Source organism: Nuphar pumila, chromosome 17, assembly GCF_984573655.1.
Source record: "Nuphar pumila chromosome 17, dmNupPumi1.hap1.1, whole genome shotgun sequence".
Lineage (NCBI taxonomy): Eukaryota > Viridiplantae > Streptophyta > Magnoliopsida > Nymphaeales > Nymphaeaceae > Nuphar > Nuphar pumila.
The window spans coordinates 82,003,429-82,031,328 of NC_143265.1; the positions used below are offsets into that span (position 1 = coordinate 82,003,429).

The 27,900-nt window shown below is 37.5% G+C and overlaps 1 protein-coding gene across 5 annotated transcripts; it reads left to right on the forward strand.

The window, feature by feature from the left end:
• On the forward strand, positions 1-27,243 carry LOC149812495 (uncharacterized). Of its 5 annotated transcripts, none has more exons than XR_016428562.1 (16): positions 1-674; positions 1,860-3,634; positions 3,723-3,874; positions 3,979-4,205; positions 4,607-4,675; positions 6,698-6,770; positions 7,519-7,675; positions 7,771-8,062; positions 8,327-8,441; positions 8,617-8,780; positions 8,880-8,954; positions 9,567-9,980; positions 10,399-10,465; positions 10,790-10,848; positions 11,033-11,063; positions 27,097-27,243. XR_016428562.1 is itself a non-coding variant. In XM_089993386.1 (12 exons), the coding sequence occupies exons 1-12, from the start codon at positions 315-317 to the stop codon at positions 9,753-9,755; spliced, it is 3,648 nt and encodes a 1,215-aa protein (XP_089849512.1). In that variant the 5' UTR covers positions 1-314; the 3' UTR covers positions 9,756-10,061. The 5 variants fall into 5 exon arrangements, 1 of the variants encoding a protein (XP_089849512.1); XR_016428559.1 differs by having other exon boundaries at positions 24,278-27,112; XR_016428561.1 differs by having other exon boundaries at positions 26,727-27,112.
• The last annotated feature ends 657 nt before the right edge of the window (positions 27,244-27,900 follow it).

The window sequence follows — 27,900 nt, forward strand, 5'->3', positions numbered from 1 at the left end:
TGCGAGGGAGGTCGACCCTAAAGTTAAAGACTCGTCTCTGCGTTTCACTCTTCGCGCGGGTGAGGAGGGCCACAGAGAGAGCAAAGGGAGAAAAGAAAAGTAGAAAACCCCTCGATCCCGACCGTAACCCTAATCCGTTTTTTATTCTTCTTTGGTTCTTTTTCGGCCTCAGAAGACAAAGAAAGGAGAGAAAGAAAACCCTAGAAATCCCGGATTCGAGGGCTTCCTCCATCGGTAGAAGCCCTAAATCTAAAGATTATAATCGTTATTGTTATTCATTCTTGTCGAGCAGTTTCTTTATCCGGAATCTAGTCATGGCGAAGGAGGAGCCGTCTTCTCACAGGAAGCATCGCCGATCGGGCGACGGCGGCGGCGAGAACGAGAGCGATTCTAAGCGGCGGAAGCACCACAGCCGGAGCGGCCGGCATCACCATCACCGTCACAGGAGCAAGCACACGTACGGCGGTGAGCAAGAGAACGGCAGCGATCCACGGGCGGATGGTCCTGCGATGGTTGCTTGCGTTGACGAGAAGGAGGAGGGCGAGATACTTGAAGACGAGGACGGGGGAACCGGGGGTGTTCAGAAGATGGCGGTGGATTCGGAGGTTGAGTCTGGGGAGATCAAGTCGGAAGAAGCTATGGAGGACGCCTCCAGCCTGAAGGCTGCTGATGAGGTGAGTTTTCTGGTTATCTTGCTACATCGTTATTAGCCAGGTTATAGACTTTTAATGGTTTGGACACTATCTTATTGTTCTATTGTTCTTGATGGAATTTGATAAATTTGGTTAGGAAGGGATACTTCTGCTAGTAGTTGTAAAATTCCAAATACTCTCCTCGTTACCTGGGTTTTATGGTTTTAGATTTTTAATGTTTCGGACACTGTTTCGTTTCCTGCAATGGCTGGCGGAGGTTCTTAATTCTGTGATTCTTGATGTTATTTGATAGCTTTGACTATGAAGGGATCGTTCTGCTAGCGGTTATTCAATCGTTTTATTGTGTTGAATTTTGTGTTGTGGATATGTTAAACGATTGAATTGATCATGACTTGGAGAATCTTGATCTTGGATTCGAATGGGGTACTCGTGTTCTTGTTGCTTACGTCGCTACTCTCAGAGCGCTGCCTGGAGTTTTCACGTGTTAGTTGCTTATGCTTTATCATCACTGTAATATGTCCCTAGTGTGGAAGCTCTGGCTGTGTTTAGTAATTTCTTCTTTGCATGTGTTGATTCATGGCTTAGGTATTTGGACCGCAATTCTTACTTTGTGTATGATAACCTCCTTTCCATCAAGTCAGTGCATGGAAACTGTAGCATATCAAATTCATAGTAAACGTTGGAGATTGCTTCAGTTTGAGATGGACTTAAGGAATTCATTTCTGGTAGTTTCATGGAGAGGATTGCTTGTAGCTGAACATCGTCCCGGCGTGATGTTGATTTGATGTTCCTGAGATGAGTTTGTTGGATAGAAAATTAGTTTGTAAGTGGTGAAATGGAACACAATTTCACGTGAGTAGTGGGATTTTTTTTTATGGAGATGGTGAATTTGCATGTATGTGTTTATGAATGTTAGAATCTTGACCGTGCCACTACTTGTCCTGATCATTGTGTCTGTTAGAGCCTCTAAATATTTATGATTTGTGATTGAGTGTGCTTGTGCTGGTTTGTTGGTTTTATACAGACCCCAGAATGGAACATTTTTTTATGTAATGAGCATGTAAACAGTTCTTTTATTTTATATAAACCATGAATTGAGCATTGTTTCCTAATAGTATATGGATACAGATTTTTGTAGGGCTTTCATTTCTTTCCAGTACTGTATCTACTGTTTATTTGGCTATTGTGTGCTTGCTGTATTGACAGGAGTTACACGTTAACAAAGAGAAGAGCATATCTGTCACACAAGAGTTGCATGTTGGCAGTGAAAAAATTAGAAATATTGAAAGAAATAGAATGCTTTTAGCAGATCTGGCACCAGGTGATTCAGGGTACATGTCCCAGGAAGCCAAGAATGCTTCCGGGGATGGCCGTGTTGAAAAATGGAGCTTAAATGAAGACGTGCAAGGTAGAAGTCGAGAGAGACATAACCATGATTTTGAGCAGGAGAAAAGATTCAACCATGATGATAGAATTTGTACAAATGGAAATTTGTATGTTATTGATAAGGAGGCACCTTCAGCAAGCCAGAAAACCTTGTCTGGGGAGTTGGGGGATGAGAATTTAATGTGTGGACATGAAGATGCTTCTCCAGGTAAATGTGATGAAGGGAAAAGGCTGGAACTGTTTCAAGATTCATCAAGTGGTCATGTTAGTTCAGAAATGGACTACGAGTCTTGCAGAAGGAATGCTTTGCTTGGAAATGATTCCAAGCATGCTGTCTTAAGTGTTGAAATGGAAGGCATTGGCATTGGTGATCCATCTCTTCTTAAACCCGGTTCTCCAATTTCCAGAGATAGTTCAAGTTCAAGGAAGCACAAAAATAGAGATTATTTTGCCAGAAAAAGCGAACACCCTGGTGATTCAACATGTGACTTGGAAGGATTTGATGCAAAAGTTGATCCAGAATCGAAAGAATTTAAAATAAATGGTTTGAGAAATAAGAGGAGATCTTTGTCACCTGAATCATCCAGTGATAAGTATGGGAGAAGGGTCCAGACTCCATCTAATCATGTTGTTGCTGGTGACAGGGACCATTCAATATCTCATAATCCTAAAAGGGAAAGGACATCCCAAACCAAGGATAATTTAGATGACAAAGATTCTATACAGGTGTCTGATTCTCATGATTACAAGATAAGAATATCTAAGGATAATGACCGAGCAAGACCCTTGCATTCTAGAGAAGACACAAAGAATGTTGGAGACTCTGGCAAGTCTGTTAATCATCAAATGCTTGAAAATAAAGAGGATTATCATGGTAGTAGGAATCATTATGTAGACATGGGCAGGGAGCATGATTTCAGTAGAGGTACTAGCAGGGATAAATCTCGAAATAGTGTTTCTTGTAGGCGTGGTGAACGAGAGGGCAAACATGACCAATGGGATAGGGGCCAGGAAAAGGACAGGGATATTGACAGGAACAGGCATGGCTCTCGTGACAGGAACAGGGAAAGAGGCAGAGATAGAGAGAGGAGCTGGCATGATTCTTGGGACAGGGGCAGGGAGATAGACAAAGATAGGGAGAGGAACATGCATGATTCTCGGGACAGGGAAAGGGACAGAGATAAGGAAAGAAACATACATGACTCTCGGGATAGGCAAAGGGATAGAGACGGAGGAAAGAACAGGCATGATTCTAAGGAAAGGTCCAAGGAGGAGGATTCAGAAAAGGATAGAGATTGGGAAAATAAGTACGGTTCTCGCAATAAGGATGGGAAAAGGGAAATGAACAGAGATAGGGATAGGGAGCGGGAGAGGGATAAACACATGGGTAAAGATAGGGAAAGAGATGGGGTTGCTTTGTCTAAACAATATAGACGCGATAACCCAGAAGATCGCCATAGGCGTGGTATGTATAGTGATTCTAGGCATTCAAAATATGATGATCAGGAACATGGAAGGTATAGTTCAAGAATGAAGGAACTGACAAAGGATCCGAGTGGTGTGAATATTGAGCAAGTCAAAGAAGCCATGATCAGGTGGATGGTTACCTATTGTACTTCATGATTCATGTTTTTTTTGTTGTCTGTGCTTCTTTTGTCTTTTTGACACTTGCCTTTTATGTAGGGAGGAAGATGAGGAGGAAGAGTTTCAAGAGAGAATAGCTTTACAGCTTGCGGAACAAGAAGAAGAAGATATTGACAGGATCAAAGAGGAAAGCAGAAGGAGGAGGCAAGCGATTCTTGAAAAGTACAAACAGCAACCACCTCAGGAACATGGTAGGGACATGTTCTTTGTTTTGTCATTGTATTTTTTGTCTTTTTGTTTCCATGACTTTATGTGTCGTATCACTCATCATGATTTTAATGTTTTGAATCTACAGAGAAAACATCCAATAATAGTGAGAAGCATGGTGATGATTTGTTGCATGCAAGGGCTGCTGCAGCTCCTGTGCATCAGGGATCTGGTGCTTTTGAGATTAGACAGGATTCATCAGATCCCTGTGTTGCTGATCCAACATTTTGTGTTGGCAAATTGCCACTTCCGAATGGGGCCTTAAATTTGGAGAGGTCATCTGCTGAAGGGGGATTGTATGATGGTTCTCCAAAGGTATATTGTCAATGATATCATCCCTAATTTGAAATATATAAAGTGAAATGCACAGCCAAATGCATGTGTTGTTTCTTTTGTTGATCAAAATGTTCTGAGTTCCCATTATTGTTGATTTCAAAATCATGATTTCATATTATGCTTGCATCTTTTACTATTATGTTGTGACATTGGTGTTGAGGTTTCTAAAGACCATGGCATGCTGAGGGGGAGATGCACGACTTGCATGAATGCTTGCACATGCAAGTGTGCTTGTGTGTTTATGTGGGGTATGTGCAGATTGCTGGAGGCCCATGATTTAGGACCTGGATTGCATGTGGCTGCATTTGTTAATGTTTATTATTAGAAAAGTTATATTCTTCCATTGTATCGTGGCTTTCTTATTTGGTCACTCTATGCAGAGTGAGAGTTCAGAAGATATGTTCTGCGATGACATTTTTGGAGAATCTCCTGCTGGCCTTCGGAAACCGGTAAGACATGCTTCTCTAAAATGATCTACACTTTCATGATTGCTTGTTGAATTTTTTCTTTTGGTTGAATCTGGGACTGAAAGACAAAGCTTTTTTTATCTGCGTGCACATTTGGGCATGTGTGGCCAGATGTGTGTATGCTGACTTCATGTATGATGCACAGTTTGGTCATTTTTCTGATGGGGATCCATTCAGACTTAAAGAATGTCCTGAGCACCAGAAATTCTGACTTGTCGATTTCATTAGGGCAACAATTTTAATGCTGAAAAAACTAAATATTTTGTGTACTTAGAGATAGTGTAGATGGTGGTTTTCAATCCTAGTTCATGGTCAGTAAACAAGTTAAAACCTAGGAAAACAAAGCAAAAAATATGATGTCATAGGCCAGCTGGAATTCCCTGAACCACATCTGTTTGTTGAATCTGCTAGCTAAAAAATGTTTCTGTTCTTTCTGAACAGGATGTCCAGCAACACAATCATCAATCTTTAGAAGTTTTCAAAGTTTTATTGTCATTAACCCCTAATATGCTACCAAGTGAATACTGTTTCAGTGTTCTTGAACTCTATGCATATAGGTGAAAAGATCTTATATCTGGCAGTGTGACAGAATCGATATTGAGATCAGGATTGATATCTCTCATTCTTTGATAGATGTATGTGGTGTGGATTAGCTGGATATGGATTTTAGTCTGTGAGTTCCCTCATCAATAACCCCAGCTCATAAGGAATGCAAACTCGATCATGAAACTTTAATTTGTCTCACTTTGTAGCATACAATGTGAATATGCAGAGGTTGAATAGTTGACCTAAAATTGATCCTTCACTGAGGCATCTTTTGCTATTTGCTTCTTGCACAGATGTTTAATGTATTCAGTTGTTTTATTTGTTACATGTGGCTTTGGTTCTTTTGGTGGTTGTCCTTTTCTGTTCTTTTTACTTTAGAGATGAAAGCAACAAATTGAAGAAAAGAAAGCCGCATATCATTGCCATTCCGATATTGTCAACAAGAAGAGTCTTATTGCAGAGGAGCTCTTCCAAAATGCTTTTTTAAAGTGTAGTAAAGGGCATTAGCTAAGAGTCCTAATTGCTATACGGAAGAGGCACTCCATAGGGCTTTCAAGGAGTCTGATCCTTCCGTGCTTATTCGAGATTCATAGTCTGAGACTCTGAATGCATCATAACATATAAAGGATTCCACACTGATTATATAGCTTGGTTTTGTCGATTTCAATATTTCACTGATTATCAACAATGCTTGTGTCTCTCACCGTGACAAGTAGATGACCTATCTACCCTGTACCTAGGTAAGGCCTTTCTGAAAGCCCTAGCCTAGTTGAGTGCCTGGTCACAGTTAGTTGAGGCGATGTCTTGCCTAGTACCTGTAGCTTGTCTATCTTAAAAATCATTTAATTTTGTTGGTTCTAAACAGCATGCTTTTAGTACCTCAAGAGCAGTGGATATTGATGGGTCTCCAGATTAATAAGGTCAGAAATCATCTTTTTCATTATCATGAATGTATTTGGGCTGAAGGAGTGAATACCATATGGTTTCGCCTTTCTCCTTCAGATCTCTGTTTTTCTGCGTTCTGGAAGAATCTCATTGAAATAAAATTGTTTGGAAAGGCTTGTGGTACCCAAATCAGCTACATGCAGCAACCAGGCTTGATATATTTCATGAGTTCCACAGAAGGCCTATGTGCAGATGATAAGTCACACCCTGCGACAATGTAAATTGGACAGAGATAACCATTTTCTCTTTGACTGAAGAGAGTGGAGTTGAACCAACCTGCTAATTCCGGCATTTTAAACATTTCCTATTCATAGCATATCTGATTTATAAGCTATTGTAACTCTTTAGAATAATTTACTTTATGAAAGTAATGTCTTGTCTTATTCTACCCGTCCAATTAGATTTTCAAATGATCTGTGTGATAGAAAGGGATTTCTTGATCCAATGGATTGTTCTTTATTTGGTTCTTGACACATGATTCTTTTTGTTCTCTTATAACACATTGATTTGCAGGGAAGAGGTGATGGCCTGCAAATTGATAAAAGCGGCCTTCATGACAATTGGGACGATTCGGAGGGCTACTATAGTAAGTCTTATATCAAACTTATAATCTGTCTTTCCTCATGCTATTTATTATTTATGGACTTTGTTGTAATCATGAGAGGATTTCAGGAGATCATAAGATAACATTACCAGTGGGACTCCTGCATAACTTTTGGTGCTTCTTTATTATTTCACCCACTTTCACTGCACACAGACTTGCCTGACCGCATTTCCATTGTTGACTTGACCCCACATTAGATGGAACATGTGTTGATGGCGATCATTCTTTCTGGCTATGACTGCCCATGAAGGCTTGCCTTCAATCATCATTTTTTTGTATGCATGAGACATGGAATGGGATATCAAACAGGTTACAATTAGTAATGATTGGGACTGTAAGTTAATTGGTTCTGACATAAATCAATCTTTTTCCAGTATGTTTCTTTGAGTCAGATCTTGTTGTGACAGCCGCTTCTGCTAAAGTGTATTAGTAAATTCACATTTTTTTTTGGGATCCATCACTTGGGCTGGATAGATATGCATCCTGGTATATGTGTCCTCTGTCTCTCACAAGGGCTGGTCATGCTTCACTAGTTATTGCATCTTTATTGTCAAGAGTCAAGATGTGTGTAATCCTATGATGGGCCTTTCCCAGCTGATTACGCCTTCACTTCGTGCATGGCTTTTATCTTCTTGAGATATTTTTGATCTTCTAATTTGATTTTATGAGCTTGGCCTAACATCTTCTTCACATGTGGTTCTTATCTGATTTTTTTTTTTACATCTATTAGGTTACCGAATAGGGGAAGTGCTTGATAGCCGATATGAAATTACTGCTGGTCACGGAAAAGGTGTTTTTTCAACAGTTGTTCGTGCAAAGGATCTTAAGGCTGGGAAAGGAGATCCTGAGGAAATAGCTGTTAAAATTATACGTAACAATGAGACCATGCAAGTATAGTTTCATTGTTGTGTTAATATGTTTTATTGCATGGATTGTGATGCTGATTAGTTCTCTTGGTATGGGCTTCCTTTCTTTGTCAAAGGTACAAGGCTGGTATGGAAGAGGTGAACATTTTGAATAAGCTTGTTGGTGCTGATCCAGAGGATAGACGCCATTGTGTTAGGTTTTTATCAAGTTTCAAATATCGTAACCATCTTTGTTTGGTTTTTGAATCTCTTCATATGAATCTCCGTGAAGTTCTGAAGAAGTTTGGTCGCAATATTGGCCTTAAACTAACTGCTGTGAGGGCATATGCAAAGCAGCTTTTCATTGCATTGAAGCACCTTAAGAATTGTGGTGTTCTGCACTGTGACATAAAACCTGACAACATGTTGGTATGCCCTCATTTTCATAACATCCATTTCTCTATTTAGAATTTTAAATATAAAAAAATGGAGTTTCTACTAGCCTGGATAAATAATTATAAGAAAGTTGTAGCTGAGTTAAAGAAAACTGCTTGTATCCCAATTCTGTATTCGGATTTGTTAGCTTTGAGACGTGTCGCCTTTTTTGGTGGTATTAAAAAGGAAAACCAACTATATATTTTAGGTCTTGAATTGATCAGTTGTTACTTACTGACTGCTTGGTTCTTTATTTAGGTGAACGAAACTAAGAATGTGCTGAAACTTTGTGATTTTGGTAATGCTATGTTTGCTGGAAAAAATGAGATTACACCATATCTGGTTAGCCGCTTTTATAGGGCACCTGAAATCAGTAAGTTCTGCATTTATATCTATTCATTTTATTTTATTGGTTATTTGATTTTGCTGCGAGTAGTTGTGGGAAATCTTCTGTGATATACTAGAGGAATTGTTAATATGCTGAATATGCTTTTGATGGAACAGTTTATTGTTTGTGAATTGTTTTTTAACTCCTTTTTTCACTGCAGTTCTTGGCTTGCCTTATGACCATGCTTTGGATATATGGTCAGTCGGTTGCTGCTTGTATGAACTGTATACAGGAAAGGTCCTTTTCCCGGGTCCATCAAATAATGACATGCTTCGACTTCATATGGAATTAAAAGGCCCTTTTCCTAAGAAGATGCTGAGGAAGGTGTGTGATTTCTTAGTGTACAGAGTGTGGTTTTATTTTGAATACAAGAACATGATCAGGTTACCACTGACATCCTTTTGGTTGCTGCCTTTATTCTAGGGAGCCTTTACAGATCATCATTTTGATCAAGATCTGAATTTCCATGCCACTGAAGAAGATCCTGTTACAAAGAAGGTAAAGTTTATTTCCTTGACATCTATTTGTGATTATCTGTTGTATACGATCAGTTTTATCTTTTCAATTTTGATGATTGAAGTCCGTGTGTGCACGTGCATGTGTGTGTGTGCATGCACAGCCACATGTTCACATGATTGTGTGTGTGTGTGTGTGCGCACACACTATGCACATGTTCATATGCATGCATGGATGGATGATCATGTGCTGCCAAATATAGTTATATTTTGGAAATAGTGTCCTTAGTGTTAATTTTAAAAATATAGTATTATTAAAGTTTATTTTTGTAAAATGCTAATAACTCAAAGATATTTATGATATTTAGACTCTCTAAATCAAAAGTATTGCATTGTCATGATATTATTGCAATGCTTTCCAAGAATTTGATTATATTGATTTTTAAATTTTTACATGATTATTATTTTTAATATTCTGAGACTTTCCCAAGAAAGCTGCCTACTTGGTCTTCCATAAAACCCTCACGGATATTGTTGTGATTTTGGTGAATATGATATTAGTGTATGCTATATATATGTTACAGATGCACACATGGTGCATGTGAGAGAGAGAGGGAGGGGAATCTATTTACTGGTAATTTCATTGTTGCTGCAGACTGTGAAGAGACTGCTGATGAACATTAAGTTGAAGGATATTAATAGTCTTATTGCAAGCTATCCTGGGGAGGATCCCAAGATGCTGGCCAATTTCAAAGATCTGCTTGATAGAATCTTTGTGCTAGATCCAGAAAAAAGAATGACAGTATCTCAAGCACTGAGTCATCCATTCATTACGGGCAAGTGAATAAAGATGCTGATTTTCTGACCCAGAACTGCTGTTGAGTTAGCTATACATTTCAATCTTTTATTCAGTTCATCTGATGATTGGGCATTTGCTTGTCTGTATCTTTGCTGTCCGGACCAAGAGAAAGCAATGCAGACTTCTTGGTGAGGATGAACCTGAGACAACCACTCGTTGGAGCTTTCCTACTTGGCGAGTCTTTTCAGTCGAATATGTTCTGTTTCTATTGTAAGATAACTCGCCAAAGGCGTTTTCATCTCTTGTAAATCATTTATGATAATGAGCTCTATGAATGCGTACACTTTTTTCTAGTCTTTGAATTCCTTGAACCTCAGCTTCTTATGACTGAAAACACAGGTTTTGAATGCATTGTGTATTTATTGTGACAATTCAAATTTAAATTGGGAATAATCAGACCCGCCTCATTTAGGCCTTTGTTCTTTGTTTTTTGTGTGTATCACTGTTCTGAAAAAAGAAAAAAAAACTGTGAGCTACTTGGGCACTTCATTCTGGTTTGTATTGAGCAGTGTTAGCATGTTTGTGTTTTAAATGAAATGATACTTCCTTTTTTATTCTCTAGATAAACCTCTTTCCTTTAGTTGTTTTCTTCTAGTCCTGGAGGGTGCTAATTGTGTCTCTCATTCAGGGTTTCTGGCAGTTCTCTGAGGCAGATATATCAATGCTTTTGATGCTTAGAGGTCCGCAGCAAGAAGGTACCCTGGTTTGTTTGCTGGGTAGCTCAGTACTCAAAAGTTTAGTGCATGCTCTAACTGTAGATTGTGATAGACTTTTCAGAGTGATTGGTCTGTCCTTTCTCAATTATCTGAGCTTTTGGGCTATTAAATGTTCCCTTATGCTAGAAGCATAGCTTCAGGGTCTCCATTAGTCCCAATTGTGATTGGCTTTGTGAAGGCGTTATTGTCTACTGTTTAGATTGTAATTAATGTGGTTAATAAAAAATAGTTTCTTTCTCTTCATAATATGCTCCTTGCTGTTATACATCTTCCCAATCTGACATTCATTTGGTGGTCCTGGAGGCTTTTTGGACTGGAGCTGGATGGGCGCGTGGCTCTTGTGATGCAGCACTGATTATTTGGTGAATAGTCCGCTGCTCTCTTATGATTTTATTCCATCAAATTATCAATGATGTTTTATAGTTTTTATAATACAAATTGAATATAATTTCATCAAAGATTATCTATACTATAAAGCTATCATCATTTATCTTTCCATTTTTAGCAAAATTTCTTCTGACATGATGTACTGCCTTTTTATTATAGGGCAGATGACTGCTGTTGTCTTTTACATGCTGTAAGTATTCAAACTTGAGCTTGCATGTTGTATGTCCTTTTCCTTGTGAGATTATCTTCATCCTGATATTTGTTTCTTTCTTATAGGGGTTCTTGAACTTTTAACAGCTTTTGATCTGTTCCCTGGTCACTTGTGCTTAAAATACACATTGCTGACATATTACTACTGGAAGCTCTATGATTTCTTATTTGCCTGTTTCATCCCGGGTGCACTCATATCAGTGCAAGTTTGCTTCTTGATACTTCTTTTCCTTGACTTTGCGTTTGATGAGCTGGACAAACACTGCCTGGATAAGCCGGGCAGCATCACATCCCTTAAATGAACGCTCGGGACTATCCTGCGTGGGGCTGCGGTGCCCCGACTGCATGGGATTGTCCTGCGTATCAAACAGGCCTGAAAGTTTCTTAATGTCTGGGACGTTTCTTCAAAATTTATTTCATTAAGATAACTTAGCGTTTGTGTGTCATAACCTTGTTGTTAGACTCTAGTGCATTCTGTTTTGGCTTATTTCCCTTTTCCCCATAGAACAATGTGTCTCAATTTATTTGAGTTGCCAGAGTGGATGTATTTTGTTTTTGAGTCATTAGGAAATCATGTTTTTCCTGTCAGCTTGCCATGGGTCATGAATCATTCACCATGCCTACTAGAAACACTATTTCGAGATCTATCCCTGCTAGTACCTCTACTGAAATCATGCTCCCTGTCCATATCTACATAATGATTCCTACTACCATAGTAATCCTCTTTATTTTCAAGTGTTTAGTGATTAACAGACTTGCCGCAGTTTCCAACATTCTTTGTGTCTTCTCTATCATGCAAGTGTCTTGCTTGGTCCTTATCCTTAGATATTCTTATCTTGTAATCATGAGAATCAGATACCTGTATAGAATCTTTGTCATCTAAATTATCCTTGGTTTGGGATGTCCATTCCCTTTTATAATAATGAGATATTGAATGGTCCGTGTCACGAGGAACAACATGATTAGATGGAGACTGGACCTTCTCCCGTACTTATCACTGGAGGATTCAGGTGACAACGATTCTTATTTCTCAAACCATTTATTTTAAATTCTTTCAATTCTGGATCAACTTTTACTTCAAAAAGTCACATGTTGAATCACCAGAGTGTTCGCTTTTGCTGTCAAAATAATCTCTATTTTTGTGCTTCCTTGAACTTGAACTATCCCTGGAAATTGGAGAACGGGGTTTAAGAAGAGATGGAGCATCGACACCAATGCCAAGGCCTGGGCCGATGCCCTTTCCATGCTCTTCCATTTCAACACTTAAGACAACATTCTTGGAATCATTTCTGCAAGACTCGTAGTTCATTTCTGAACTAACATGACCACTTGTTGAATCTTGCAACGGTTCCAGCCTTTTCCCTTCATCACATTGACCTGGAGAAGCATCTTTATGTCCACACATTAAATTCCCAGCCCCCAACTCCCCAGACAAAGTTTTCTGGCTTGCTGAAGGTGCCTCTTTATCAATAACATACAAACTGCCATTTGTACAAATCCTACCATCAATGTTGAATATTTTCTCCTGCTTAAAATCATGGTTATTTCTCTCTCGACTTATACCTCAGACATCTTCATCTAAGCTCCATTTTTCAACACAACCATCCTACGCAGCATTCTTGGCTTCCTGAGACATGTCCCCTGAATCACATGCTGCCAGATCTGCTAAAAGCATTCTATTTCTTTCAACATTTCAATTTTTTTCACTGCCAACATGTAACTCTTGTGTGGCCAATAGGCTCTTCTCTTTGTTAACATCAAACTTCTAAAAAAAAAGATTCTGCAAATTTCATGTTTACTAATTTAATCATGCCTCATTCACCCAACACTTCACTGTAGCTGCTCTTTAAGAGTAAAAATAGGTGCAAGTACCATTTTCTAAAACCGTTGTATTATCAATTCAAACTATGAAGATGGCGACCTCAACAATTCTCTGCTTGATATGATACTAGAATGTTAGTGTTCTAGTTTTGCAGTTTTCCTTGCAAGGTTAGCAGGTTTGTATCCCAACAGGAAATTGAGAACATTGTGACATCTTGTTTTATGGAATAATTAGGGAGGAGATTGGGAATAGGTTTCAGTATACATGCTGTGACAGTTGATACCGTGGGGTTTATTTGCTAACCTCAGTTTTATTGTTTTTTTTTCAAATGATATGTAGAAAGGCTTTTGGATGATTAAGCTTTGGTAGCCAGATTGTCCTTTTTACTTTACAAATGTATCTAGCTCCCCTAATCTGGAGACAGGTCGTTCTGCTACAAATGGTTTGTTTATGTGCAATAAGCTTTTTTTGTATTCTAGCCCTTGAGGATGGTTTGTCTACAACAAACTCTGGACTGGACTTGCTGTTGACGTCTGAATTATATGTTTGAACGACACGAGTTAGCTTAGGCTTTGCTTGACCTGGTAATGGGAGTTTGGGTGGGTAGGTTTTTGGTTATAGTTTCTGGCAAATGATTAGGATTGTTTGGACTATGGATGACATATAACTGTTTTGTACATGTACTGATTCTCTATCATCATCATCATTTGTTTCTATTGGTATCACCATCTCACCACTGCAACCATCATCAATCCTCATCCCACCCATTTATATCACTGTACCATCCCCACAATGCTTCCACTACCATCTCATTCTTATTATCATCATCATTGCCATCTTTTGCTAAGTGCTTATTTTTCCTTGTTCTTCTGTATCACCTTATTTCTTTCACATCATCACCACGTCCTCTCTATTATCAGCATCACCCCTCTTTCTCACATGTCTGTGCATGCGTGCACGCACACACACACACACACACACACACACACTACCACCACTATCATCGTTGTCACTATCAATGTTGTAATTATTGTATTGGAAGGGTTGTCGATACAGGTGTATCGTGCCCATAGTCACAGATATTGGCGATATTTTCAAAATATTGCGATATTATTGGTATATTTTCTGTAAAAAATATTATTGGTAAAATATTACGATATTTTTAAAAGATCACCAATTTGATAATATCGTGATATTATCAATTATTGATACTGTTTTTATTTATTTTCTACAGCTCAAATGTGTTTTTCTTCTTTGTTTTGCATTTGTTACTTATTTCTTTTATTATATATGTATTTTATTATCTCAACATGACATTTGTGTTATTTTTATATTTTATATTTTATTTTTGAGCCCCGAGATTTATCACCAAACCTATAATATCACGAGAAATAGCCTTGCCGAGATATAGCCGATACCCATATTTGTGACTGATCATGCCATTTCGTAAGATATGGGAAAAAACCCTTTTTAAAAATCACAAAAAATAAAAAGCACAAAAAAGCAGAATTTTTTCTGAAAAACAGAAAAAAATTAAAAAATAGAATAAAATTGAAAAAATCAAATTTAAGTGTTAAACATATACATGTACCATTATAACCTGTGAAACAATATTGTAACAAACTAACAACTTGCAAAATAAAAGATGTACTATTAAAGAGTAACATTAGATAACAAACAAAAGAAAATAGTTTTGAATAAACAAATTATAACAATCACATAATACAAAAATAAAAAATTAAAATAACTGAAAACATTAAAAATATGACCACAAGGAGAAATAAAACACATTTAAATATTCAAACTACAATATTAAGTAAACTTAATTATGAAAATTGGGCACGGATAAATATGTAACGAGTATCAAATGTAAAAGCTATGATTGCAATTTTTTAACAATGTATCCATTACCTGTATCAGGAGTTTGAAATTAAATGTTAAAAAGTGAAAAAGAAAGAAAGCAACATGTCATTTCTAAGTAGTAAGCATTAAAAAAAAGAAGTTTCATAATGTTTCATTAATTAGTTTCAATAATTATAATAATACTTCTCTTCTTTCTTGTCTTCATTACACACATTAAATTAAGAAGAAACTTCTATTTTTTGTTCAAATAGCTTATGAAATAAGTGAATAAGACTATTAAAGTCTTATTTATGTAAAAAGTTGTCACTAAAAGCAAAAGGGGATCTAAAATAAATTACTTGAAAAATTTCAACAAAAAAGTGAATAGTATCCGTATCTTACTACTCTACAATATGGTGCAATAGAGTCCGATACGGACCAATATGGTCCATTATACTGTATTTTCTGATTCAGGGGGTGTATATTGTATAACATTGGCTTGCTATACTATCATGCACCGTACCGTATCATATGATATGATATGATATTTATAACATCGGTCACCATCATACTCTTTCTTGTTCACATATCATTATTGTCATAATCACCATCACCTTGTCTTTTTTCTAATACATTCTTATCTCCATTATCTTCATGGTTATCATCTTTACATCATATCTTCATGGTGATAATCCTAGCATCACCATCATGTTTTCTAGCTCACACATCATCATTGTTGTGGTCATCACTATCATCTAGCCTTTCATCACCACTCTCATCACTGTCCGCTAGCACCTCTTCCCTCCCTCTCCCCCTCTCTCTCCCTCTGTTTTCCAATCATCATTTAACGATGTAGTTGCTGGTCTCTTTATCTTCCCCTCTACTTTTCCTTATTTATTTGATTGGCCACATGATGGTGGGGTGGATTAAGAGAGGTAGTGTCTCCCATCTATTTTTGTCAACTATTTGTTAGAAAATGTTTGAAAGAGTGTCTTTCTATCATGAGAAATCATCACAATCATTTCTTGCCACATGATCATAAGTGGTATCCTAAATGTGGAGAGAGGTTGAAGGCAAGGGTGTCAAGAATGTTGCTTTCATACTGTCTTGTTAGTAATGTACGTCCATGAGCTTGTCCTTGGTTTACTCTCTGCCTGGGCTCTAGTTCTTGCTCCAAGATGCATTTGGAACAATGGGTGAGTATGCTGCTTACGTAGGAGCCTTGATCCCTAAGCTAAGGACCACCTCACTTTTTTAGACTTTGCCCATATCTTTGCTATTGCAAATCCAATCCTTCTAGGAAGGTATGTCCTGTTCATGACGGTGCTTAGTCGCCAACCTACTCAAACTGTTGCATGAATCACTTATGGCGTGACTCCGGAAGCTTGGATTGCGTTTGTAGATAGTTAAGTTCAGAGTGGATGATTATCTCCTATGATCCAACTCGATAAATGGGGTTGATCCATTGATGGTCCCACCCAAAGATTTTTCAATTTGAAGTTGGCGCAGGTTTTAATTTTGGACTGGGTTGACTGTTATCTTAGTTGTCAACAACTGCGCATAGTTTTGGACTAGGTGCATGGCCACCGGCTAGGCTCATGGGTCTAATCGGTAGGGTCCTATTTTTTTGATCAAGGTTGCTTAGCTTGTCCCTGTCTAGGCCACAAGGACATTGTTATCATTTATTTTTTATTTTTAAATTTTTTGTCCTTCTTCCTTACACCCCAAAAGCTTTCCTTTTTTGTTTTCTCCTTTTGTTCTTCCTTTGCTTTTTTTTTACCTTATTTTTTTCTTCTCTTTTCTTCTTCTTCCTCTCACCCCTCCGACTTTTCTTTTTCTCCCTCTTCTTCTTATGCTTCCTTTTTGCCCTTTTATTTTTCCCTTCTTATTTTTTTTCTTCTTTCTCTTTTCGCCCCTCCACTCTTCTTTTTTCTTCCTTTTTATCTTTTTTCCTTCTTTTTTATTTTTGTTGTTTACACGTATGCATGTATTTTTGAGACACATACATATAAAATTTGTTTTTAGTTATTTATCTATCTCTCTCTCTATATAGGGTTAATCTAACATTAAACTACTTATGTTTAAATTAGATGAATTCAACCTTATTAAAATAGTTAAAAATAAATAAGAAAGTTAACCAATTAGCCATCTAGAGAAAATTGTTATTCTGCAATGCTAATGGCTAATTACCTTAATAGATAAATATTAACTAGGTGAGTTAAGCAAACTATGGTTGATAAAAGATACATACTAAATATTAAATAAATTAAGTGAGCTTGGGTTGAATCGAAACCATTCGGAGTTGGATCAAATTGGGGATCCAATATAGAAATTACTTAGGCAGGGATTACCAAAACAAAAATTTAAGAAATAAATGAATATAAAAGAGTATATATATTAAAATTATATATATATATACATATTGAGTTAGTTAGCCTTAGTTGGAATGGAACCGACTAAACCAACCATGTAGGGGGTGATTTTGCCATATGGACTCCCCTTGGAATCCGTATGAGGAGGTCAGGCTCAAGGAGCCTCCTCTCGTGATCCCAAGGAAGGATCTACCCTTTTCCTAAGGTAAAACATATTTGGCAAGCATGTGTAGAGGCCTTATTGTAGCATGCCATTTTTATGAAAAACAACACATGTTTTATAAGAGAGTCAACATGAAAAAATGAGTTTTGGAGTGGAGGGCAAGATTCCATCTCCCCTCATGTGTGGTCCACCACACATCTCATCATGACCCTCAAGACCTCTATAAATACACCTTAAAAAGGTGGCTTGAGCCATTCTTGGATTTTCGAAAATCCTTCTCTTTCCTCCTTTATCCACCAATTTTTCTTGGAGGCTTTTAGTGGCTCTTCACCTCTTTCCACAGAGGTGTAGTGTGGGGTACCTTAGAGAGACCCCATCCTATATGATTTTGTGGTGGAGGAATTTCATTTAAATAATCTTAAAAGAAGGCATTTTTTAATAATATATGATTTCTTTTTTAAATAAAAAAGGTAACTTTGATAGACTCATAAAGTTCAAAACACCTATAATGCCCATAAAAATAAACATGCATTATAAAAAGTTTCATTCTTTTAGTGGTTTTCAGTCACTTTGATAAAGTTGAATCTATCTAATGTTAAACACAACTAGTTTAATGTTAGATTAACCCATATATATATATATATATATATATATATATATATATATATATATATATATATATATATATAGAACATGGTTCATCCCAAAGTTACCAGAAGCACCATAGGACCTGGGGAAGAGTTCTTTTTCAAAGTACGTAATGTGTTGAGAAGCGCGCTTTCCCCTTGCCTCCCATTTTTTATTTTTTTTCTTGTTTTTCCTTTTTTTCTTTTTTTTCTTTTGCTTCCTCCGCTTCCTAGGTCGTTTCCGGTTCGCTTCTCTTCTCACTTTCGAGACGACTCATGGTTTACTTCTAAGTCGTCTTGCGCTTCCTGCTTCCTAAAATTTTGGAAGTGCCTCGCTTTTCACTTTCGCTTCCCCGACTGACAACTCTAGTTTATACTATCCCCTTTTTCTTTACGTCACTGCTAAAACCCTCCAAATATCAGAGTTTTAGGTGTTTTATGCTCAATTTGAACAATTAGATGTGTTTATTAATACTTATTTATTGAGAAACAAGCTTTGTTTCAAATTGATTTGATGTAAAAAATGTGAACATTTTATCATAAAATTTTAGTACGATATCAACCGATGATTTTTTTTATCTATTTAAAATACACATCTAACCATGAAGATGCTTAATCAATTACATGCTCTCCATTCAACAACCATCATAAACACATTTAATGGTTAAGATAAAGTATAAAACATCTAGAAACTATGATTTTTGGAGGGTCCAGTGACCTAACTAAACAGGGGTAGGATAATCCTCATTCTCTCTCTCTATCTATATGTATATGTATCTATGTATATATAGATTTATCAGATGGTGTGCCCCAAGTTTTGGTGTATGTTCAATATTATGCAATTTTATGAATTTTGCGACATGTTACACTGAATTGCACACTTCATCCATAGTTAAAATCATATGTTTGTTACTAAATTTAACTATTTATTATAAATTTTTTGTTTTTCTTGATGTTTTATTTTTTTGGTCCCGCTTAGGCCTTGACTAGTCCTTTTATGGGTCTTCCGCCTGGGCTCCGACTAGCGCTTTTGACAACCGAGTCTGTTATCCAAATGACATTCCAACCTAGTCAACTGGCCCAAACTTGTACTGATTGTGCAGCAACTATGCTGGCTATGAAATGCTGATATACATAAAGTAATCATTTTTTTTGTGTAAAAACAACATAAAATATCTAAATTAGCAAATCATAATGATTAGAATAGTTAGAAACACTACATTATAATGACTGTTAGCTTGAGAATAGGTTCATTTGCCAATAAAACAAATTAAAATAATCTCTATCATCATAGTTCCTATATGCAGGATGTTAATCATGCATAATTAAAACGTAAAATATTGATGCTATGACGGTGGATACATATGGACCAAGTCAACCAACATCGTTGACCCAGTAAGCAGGTTGACTTGGATGATGTGGACGAATCACTTGTCACTCATCGGGTTTTTAGACTGTTATTGGACCTCTGGTTCCAAATAATTGGAAATGAGCTCCCCATCTAAGAAGGTAGTCATTTTTGTTGATTGGGAACACGATAAACAAACAAGAATTCAGAATTCCCAGATTTAGGGAGTTGTGCTCCCTCAATAATGTAATTTTAGTGGGATGTGCACCAAGTTTTTTGGAGTTTGGGTAATCCCCTCCCTTATGGTCTATGGCATATGAAGTAAGCTTTGCTTCTCAGTCTTTTGTTTCCAAAAACCATGAAAAGGGATACAAAAGAGTTAAAACGAGTTTTTGACTCAGTGAATCATTTTTTTCTTTTGTAGTTGCAAAGTGATGAAGCAAAGACACCTTGTATACAATTATGCTTTGAATAACCATGAAGTCCGCTATGGAGGCCTTCTTGTTAAAGCAAGATAACAAGGAAACTTCACATAAAATGTTTTCAGGTGCCATTTATACATAAAGCCCTTTGACAAAACCATATTAATTAAAAGTTGGAAAATGACCCTAGTGCATCAACATGCCCTTTGATGTAAATTTTCATGTGTGGCAAGTAGCAACCCTCACATGCAGAACACAATTATCAAATTTGACAAAGAAAGAACACAAAGATGTCCTTTCTAAAGAAATGCTTGCTACTGAATGCACACGATGTTCTCTCTAGCTTTGACCCTATGCTACATGGACACTTCTAGGCACTGAACCTGTCAGCATTGGACATGGACACGGCTGGACACACCATGGACACACGGATTTTTGAAGTATAAGTGTCCAGGGAAATGGGCACGTGTTGAGTGCCCGACAAGGGGACACAAAGTGTTCAACACCTGGGCTCAAAGTGTCCAATTCATGACACGCGATGCCCGACACTTGGACATGAAGTGTCCAGTTTATAACATAATGTTTGAAGCTTAGATACAAAGTGTGCAATACCTTGGGATACAAAATATCCAGTTTAGGACACTTTTAGGTGTGTCATTGACACAAAGTGTTCAACTTAAGACACTATTTAGGTGTCTTGGAGATGGAGTTTCTCGTGTTTTGGACGTGAAGTATCCAAATAGGATACACTTAAATGCTTTGGATACGAAGTATCTAGTTTAGGATATGTTTAGATGTCTTGGGCTACTTAGGACATATTCATGTTCTTGTAAATTATCAATGATCAATGTCAAATAAAAATGGATACACATTTTTATTTGATTTAACACTTTTTTTGTATTATATTTTGCTTCTCTCTCTTTTCTCCTATATATATGTGGTTAACATTTGGTGCTATTGAAGGACGAACTATTGAGCTGAAAACATAGGTTCAAGCTTTATCATCTCAATCTCACCACATAGACGTGTTCAGCATGTTTTGTTTGCCAAGGATCGAACCACAGATCATGTTATTTCAATCTAAAAATATGATTTTTTTTGAGTTGTGAAATTTTAGTGGATCATGGGGCATTGATTTTTGAAGCCCTTAAAGGGCCTGTTTATAGGTCACAATCACATGATTCAAAACTCATATTCTACTAAACAAACATTGTAGATCACATCCATAAGGTCTGATCTACAAAGAACATCTAAAAAATATAAAAAGAAAGTGATTTATACTCAATAGTTCCATGCCTTCAATAGTACCAAATATTAACCCATATGTGTGTGTGTGTGTGTGTGTGTTAGTTTTTTAAGACTCCTCATGTCTGACACTTCGTTCCGTGTTCGATACTGATACCTGTGTCAGTGTCCAATTAACATAACTTTGACCTCTTCTGAACCAACTGAAGCCTTGGTGCTATAATCTGTTTGCATCAAGATGTTTATATGAAAACAAATTCTAGAACGCAATTTTGATGACCAAAATTTGAAAATATGTACCTAAAGGGGTTATTTTCCAGTAAACCTTAAAGCACAAGCAACTTCAAGACACAAAGCAATATGCGCAATGTGGAAGGCTTTGCAAGGATTGGCTTTATGGTATGAGCAAAGCCTGAATTTCTTTTTTCTTTGAATTTAGTGGAGCTCTTGAGGCGACGAAGCTCATTTGAGTAGATGATTTGTCATGACCCTCTTTTATTGCTACTTTTGAGTAGACCCATTTGCTTGCTATGCTATAAGTAGGCCTATGTTGTCATTGTCCGAAGCGCATTCATAGATGAATATAATAGGATGATGATATGTTCAAAGTCTTGCTCCTCACTTCCAAGTCTCATGGGGTTATTTTGCTTCACTCGCTCAGTGATTTACTTACATGCTTTGCTTCCTCTACCTTTTGGGAGGCTTTATGGATTGACTTCACTAATACTTGAAAAGTGAACTTTGTTGCTTCCTCTGTCTACTCATGGGCAACCCAGTTATCTTATCAGAGTCGTCATTTTCCTCCACTCCTGTAAGTGAAAGAACATGCTTGGATCGTTCTGTGCTTTCATATGGGATTTCTGCCCTAAAACGAAAGTTTCTTGTTTTAAATGGTCTCGGGGATTTACAGATTGAATTTGGAATGAAGGGCATATTGATAAATTTTGCTCTATGTAACACGCCCTCTTCTAACAGGGCACCACACCCGCACCCAGGCGGGTGGATACAACTTCCTTTGTGTTAGGTGAAGTCAACCACATTGAGGTCCATTTCTATCCAAAAGTAGATTCAGTTAACCCTAGTCAAGTCCATTTTTTATCTATATTATATATATAAATACATAAATGCACACACATACACGTAGTGTTAACTTAAAACTGTTAATATATATATATATATATATATATATATATATATATATATATATATATATATATATAAAAGTCACAGGGATTCGGCTAGCAGGGTGCTGCACCCGCGTCGACTCGATGCGGGTGCGGCCAACCCGACCCTGGGTGCGTTGACCGCACCCAGGGTCATTTCGGTCCAGTTTTTGATTTTTTTTTTAAAATTTGCCCTATGAAATGGGCTGCGGAATTTAAAAAAAAACCACGTCGGGGGACCCCCAGACCCCCTTCTATATATATATATTTCTATATATATATATATATTACATTTTTGCCCCTGCCACACCCCTGCACCCAAGGTTTTTGAAAGTGCCGCACCCCCGCACCTGCACCCATGTGATATATATATATACCCTCCCCGCACCCAAGTTTTTTAAAGTGCTACATCCGCACCCATACCCTCATCTGCACCAGAACCTTTGTGACATAGATTTTGCTTAAGAAATTTGTTTTAAGGAGTTAGGTTGGCTTTGTGTTTGATTAGTGTTAGGGCGTGTATACATGTTGATGGCATTGTATTTTGTATGAAAGTTTGTGCATCATATGAATGATGTCGGAAGGTCATTGTGGAAGAAAGTTTAATTGGAAGTCACCTCAAAGAATTTTGGTGGCTTTGAAAGGCTTGCTTTGCTAACTTTAATGGGGCACATTTATTCTATCAGTCTTCTTAATACATGGAATGAGAAAGTGAAAAGTAAATTCTTCAGAGATTTTCAAGCTATTTGTCGTTGCTTATCTCCCACTATTCATTGCAAGAGTAAAACTATGCTGGTGTTTTGTCATGCACCTGTTCTTAATTGATGATTTTAGTTTTCTCCTAGATGGTTTTAATAAAATATGTGTGGTAAATGATCACATTGGAAGACTGCAAAGTCCCAAGAGTTTGATTATATAGGCCTGCAAAGAAGTGGGAGGGCTTAACTAGGGCCTCTTGTCCAAAAATTGGGCATGTAACATCAGTAACCTTATATTATTCATCTATTGCCTTGATCAGGCCTTGTTGTAAAGGTTTTTTTGTTTCACTCCTAAAGCCAAGCAGTCCTTGCTCTTTGATTCCATTGAATTTCCTAAGGGATCCTTTCCTTTTCTTTTCCATTCACAGAATGGTTTCAAAAGCATATCCCAATGGATCAGTCAAACCGTCCATTTGCATGGTCATAATTTCTTGGTAGTGACCTTACATGGTCAAACCTAACTTCTAATCAAATTACCTGTTCTTGTGCGTTGCATGTAGGCTGGCGTGGGATTCAGATAATATGGCATTTGGTTTGGTTGGCGTTGGATGATCCAACTTAAAATCAAATGCAGCACCAACCCGTTTACCATTAGTATCATGTCTTCATATTTAAGTTCTCAAGGTTTTCTTTGTATGTGTGAAGAGTCTAGATTGGAGCCTAGTAGTGGTTTTGCTTTGCTACTTTAAAAGTCAATTAGATACATACTCACATAGTTGTCGTAGTATGTCATTTCAGCTCCTTGCATTATTAGGTATATTGTACCTTACAATGTGAATCTGAGATGATAAACATGCCTTGGATTGTCTGATTTATTTTCAATGATCTATTTTTTGACCAAAATGGGTGATTCTCAGATCCAAAGCATGTCCAGTATTATGTGGATCTTGACAATCTCATCCTTTGTGTCTAGGAAGTATGATTGATGGACTATAAGATTCTAATGTAGATTGTGCTCATGCTATCTGGTGTTATAGATGCAGTACTTGTCCTGATTGTAATCTTTGTTGAGGATGCTGTGCCAACTATGAGTGACTGGAAGTTGTTGACCCTAAGTGTCATCCTGTGGGTTCCTTTGAATGGGTTTAAGCTGTATCTCGTCACCCTTTTGTTCAGTTATTCCAAAAAAATCTCATGAATACTTTTAACTGAGTCAAATTTCTCTGAATTAATATTTTAATATGGAGTGAATTACGTCCAGACACGTCCCAGTATTTTATCATGGTTTGCTGATTTGATCATGGGACAATCTTGCTTTCTTCGACTTAATCCCAATATTAGGGATGATTTCTCATAGTGGTTTGCTTGGGCTGAACTTGGAAAAGGTTTCACTTTTGATCACTGGAGTGATGTTTATTACCGTGAAATGAAGTCCTTATTGCTGTACTTCATCTAAAGTTTTTACTGAAGCCAGAGAACTTGTGGATGATTAGGAACTTTTGGTGCCGGTCCAAGGATATCTGGCTAGCATTATTGAACTTAGATTGAAGGAATACAAGAGCATGTAATAAGTTGAATTCCAGCATTGAGGATCATCAAGTGTTGCAAGCCATGAAAAAGACATTGGATGATTTTTCTGGTGCATCATTCTGGTGTGAAGGCTCGATGAAAGATGCTTAATCTTGGAGAATTGGGACTTAAAATTGTTGTCTGGATGGGGCGTATTGATCGTGATGCTCATTGAGACTTTGCCAAGTATTGTTTAACGATGTTATGTGGTTGGGCAAACTTTTGGCTCAGTGAAGGATATGCTCCATGGATATCATGTTTCTTGCTTGAGAATCTTTGATGATCCTTGACTGTTTCATTATGTATCATATAGAGACTTATTAATACGGTTCCATGTTTGGCTACAAGTGTTTTTGCAGTACAGAATCTAGCATGTCTGATGGTTAGAGTTCCTCCACGAATTCTATACATTTTTTTGGTTGGTGTGTGTTAACAGTTGGATGTCTTGTAGGCAGTTTTACTAATTAATATTGATTACTTATAGTGAATAAGTGATTACTGGAGTGAATAAAATTCCTCTATTCTCTGTTGCTTGCTTTGTATCTCTGAAGTGATTCCAAAGGGTTTGCTATTCATCTGCTTCTGCTTCATTTACCTGTGGTGTTGAAAGTGGTTTGATGTTGGGTAATATAGTGAGGCAAGCAATATTTCTGAGTTCAACTTGACTGATGACTAGCAGTAGTTCTGTTGCCCAGCACAAAATTGCTAAATTAGGGCGCCATGCACAAAATGCTTTCAGAAAAATAGGAGTTTGTGGAGACAGGTGCTAAGGGACTTTGTCATCCCTTCAGTATTTGACATTGGCCATGTTGAATTTTTGTATATTCATGTTATGCTGTTGTTGTTCCCATGTGTTTCTTTGATGAATCAGTTTCAATGGTCAAGAATATTGTCTGTTAGGTTTAGTTTCTACTTGGCACAGAATTTTAAGGAAATAGTTGTTGTAGTTGTTCATCTTGCCCATGGGAAAACTGGTGGATTTATTTACTTAATATCCATGTAGTCTGTATGTGAAAGCTTAATAAACCATTATACATGATTAAGTGGAGCAAAAATTTGTGCATCTGAATTGACATGAGTACACATGGGAATGTCTCTTCTCTCCATTTGAAGAATTGCTTTGATGACAAGAAATAATTTTGTGGCACTGGGTGGGAAAGTCCGAAAGGGGGAAAGATCATTGGGCCCTTCATTGATTTATCGTGGGGTAACCATCAAGCTAGTGATATGGTGACTGACAAGGAAACCCAGATGTTCTCTCTGTGATTGTCCGTGTACAATAAAGCGTTGTTTTAGGAAGGAAGAAGATACAGATATTGGGGGAAATGCTTGCATGCCTCTCCAGATGAGGGTGGGCGCCTGCCACTGTCAGGCACGATGTAGACGGTTTGGATTTGGTTGATACCAGATCCAACTAATAGGATTCAGATGAAGAAAACGTAATACTAAATCTGATTAAATAATATTATCAGATTTGGATGTCTTTGAATTGGATTTCCGCCAGATTCGGTTAAGAAATCCCAAACCAAATCCAGGTCTGATTATTAATCGGATTTTGTTTTCTTTACTGAATCTGATTAATCAGAGACGAATTCGGCTCGGATGTTGGATAACATCCAACGCATCAACATCCCTAGCTGTCGGGTCATGTTCATCTGGCTCATCAAGTTGGTCCTGTAATATTTTTCTCTTTCAAAAATGTAATCCAACCTGTTTGATGTTTCTTGCATTGCTAATGGCAACAGCGAGTTGAACCTGATATCTGCTGCTGTGTAATAATGGCGACCTTAATTTTATTGCGTTCCCAGCTAGCTGCCTGAACAACCAGTGTTGTTGTCCAATTATCAGGCATGCAAGCGTGTAACTGTGTCCATTGGCTTAGCATTGATTTGAATAGTGTTTGGTCACTTTGTTATGACTTGGAACATTGTATCAGCCGTGCCTTTGGGGGGTTGCAAGTTTGTGCTCTTCTAGTGTTTTCCTTGAGTTTGGTTTCTGTAGTTTGCCTTGCTCTACTCTTTTTGAGTCGAGGTTGTGCAACTTGTTATTCTGAAAACAACCAGACAAGGAATCATCTGAGGAAAAAGATCGGGTGGAAAGAGGGGTCAGGCACTGCTCTTCTTATAAGGTCTATAGACTCTATACAAATAGCTCCTTCACTTCCATTCAATAGTTGTGATTTGCTCCAGGTGCTTGTTCTTTTCTTGCAAAGATAGCTCTTGCATTCCTCCAAGGATGAGCTATGCTTTAGAAATCATGTTCAGTGTTTGAACTTTAAAGCTTGAGGTAAAATTATTTAGTCAGTGCAGCTGTAACTGAAGAAAATTAGAAAAAATTACTGTAGCAGTCGCTCCCATTCACACTTGTGTGCAGGATGGTTCCATGTTGTGTGGTTCAACGCTTCTCTGCCATAGGAAGATGACGTTGGCTTTTTGCACTAGGCTACACTTATCTTGACCTGACAGAAGCTTCTGCTGCCATGAGCAAAACTACTCGCCCCTTGACGGCTAACATGTACTGTTATTGGTGCTTTAGGCATGTAATCTTCTAAAAATGATCCACATGAATGTGCCTGTTTAGATAGGCTCCAGCTATTTTAATTTTGTATATATTTCTTCCGTGAGGAAATGTTATTTGTAATATCTGGGTTTCATGTGCAATTCAAAAAGAAGTTAACTAGTTCAGCACATCAATCTAGTTTTTGTCTGACTTGTATTTTTCATATATGCTTAATAGTTGTCAGCTCGGTTTTCTACCCATATCAGTATGTGGCTTTAGAAGGTTAAGTATTGAATCTGGTCGAACTTTATTAGTTTGTATATTCCATATATTTGAGCATGACATGATGTAATGGACGACCAAATTTTGTTAATATGCCTTTTTTTGTTTTCCCTTTTGCTTTTGGCTGTTGCTTCAAACCTGAAGGTGCATAGGTGCTCATTATGCTATTAATACAGTCTCTGCACTATGTGCCTCGTGTGTTCCTAGAGAGACGTAGGATTTCTCTTTGGTAATCTGACCAAGCTCTCCTTGTGGCCCTAGACATCATCACTCTAGTGCTTTAGAATGGAGCTGTTCTGGTATACTGAATGCGAGTTTTATCTGCACAAACAGAATAATTGAAAATTCTGAATGATGCCGATGTCTTAGGGGGGGGGGCATCTGTGAGGTGCTCCGCCTGTTTGTACGGGGAAAATGTAATGTCTCTGATAACCTCAGGAAATTTGTGAGTTCATTTTGAAAGAAATTTGCTATAATTTCGGGAGGTTTCAAACCTTGAAAACCCTGCAGAGGTACTGGATAATCCAACACTGCCTCAAAAACCCTTTTAAAGAAAGTAAAGTATTTAAAGATAATAAAATAGTGAAAACACGAGTTGTGTGATTGATATAAGGTTGGGCACTCCTGCTACACCAGTTTCCTGCCATTCCAAGCCTATCGGTTCGGGTTATTAATAGTTCATTTGATCTTTGTTTGAGATGAAATTCTGTGATTAAGCAATTGGGTTGTTAAACATTGTTCCAACGGGAATGGATTTTCTAGAATG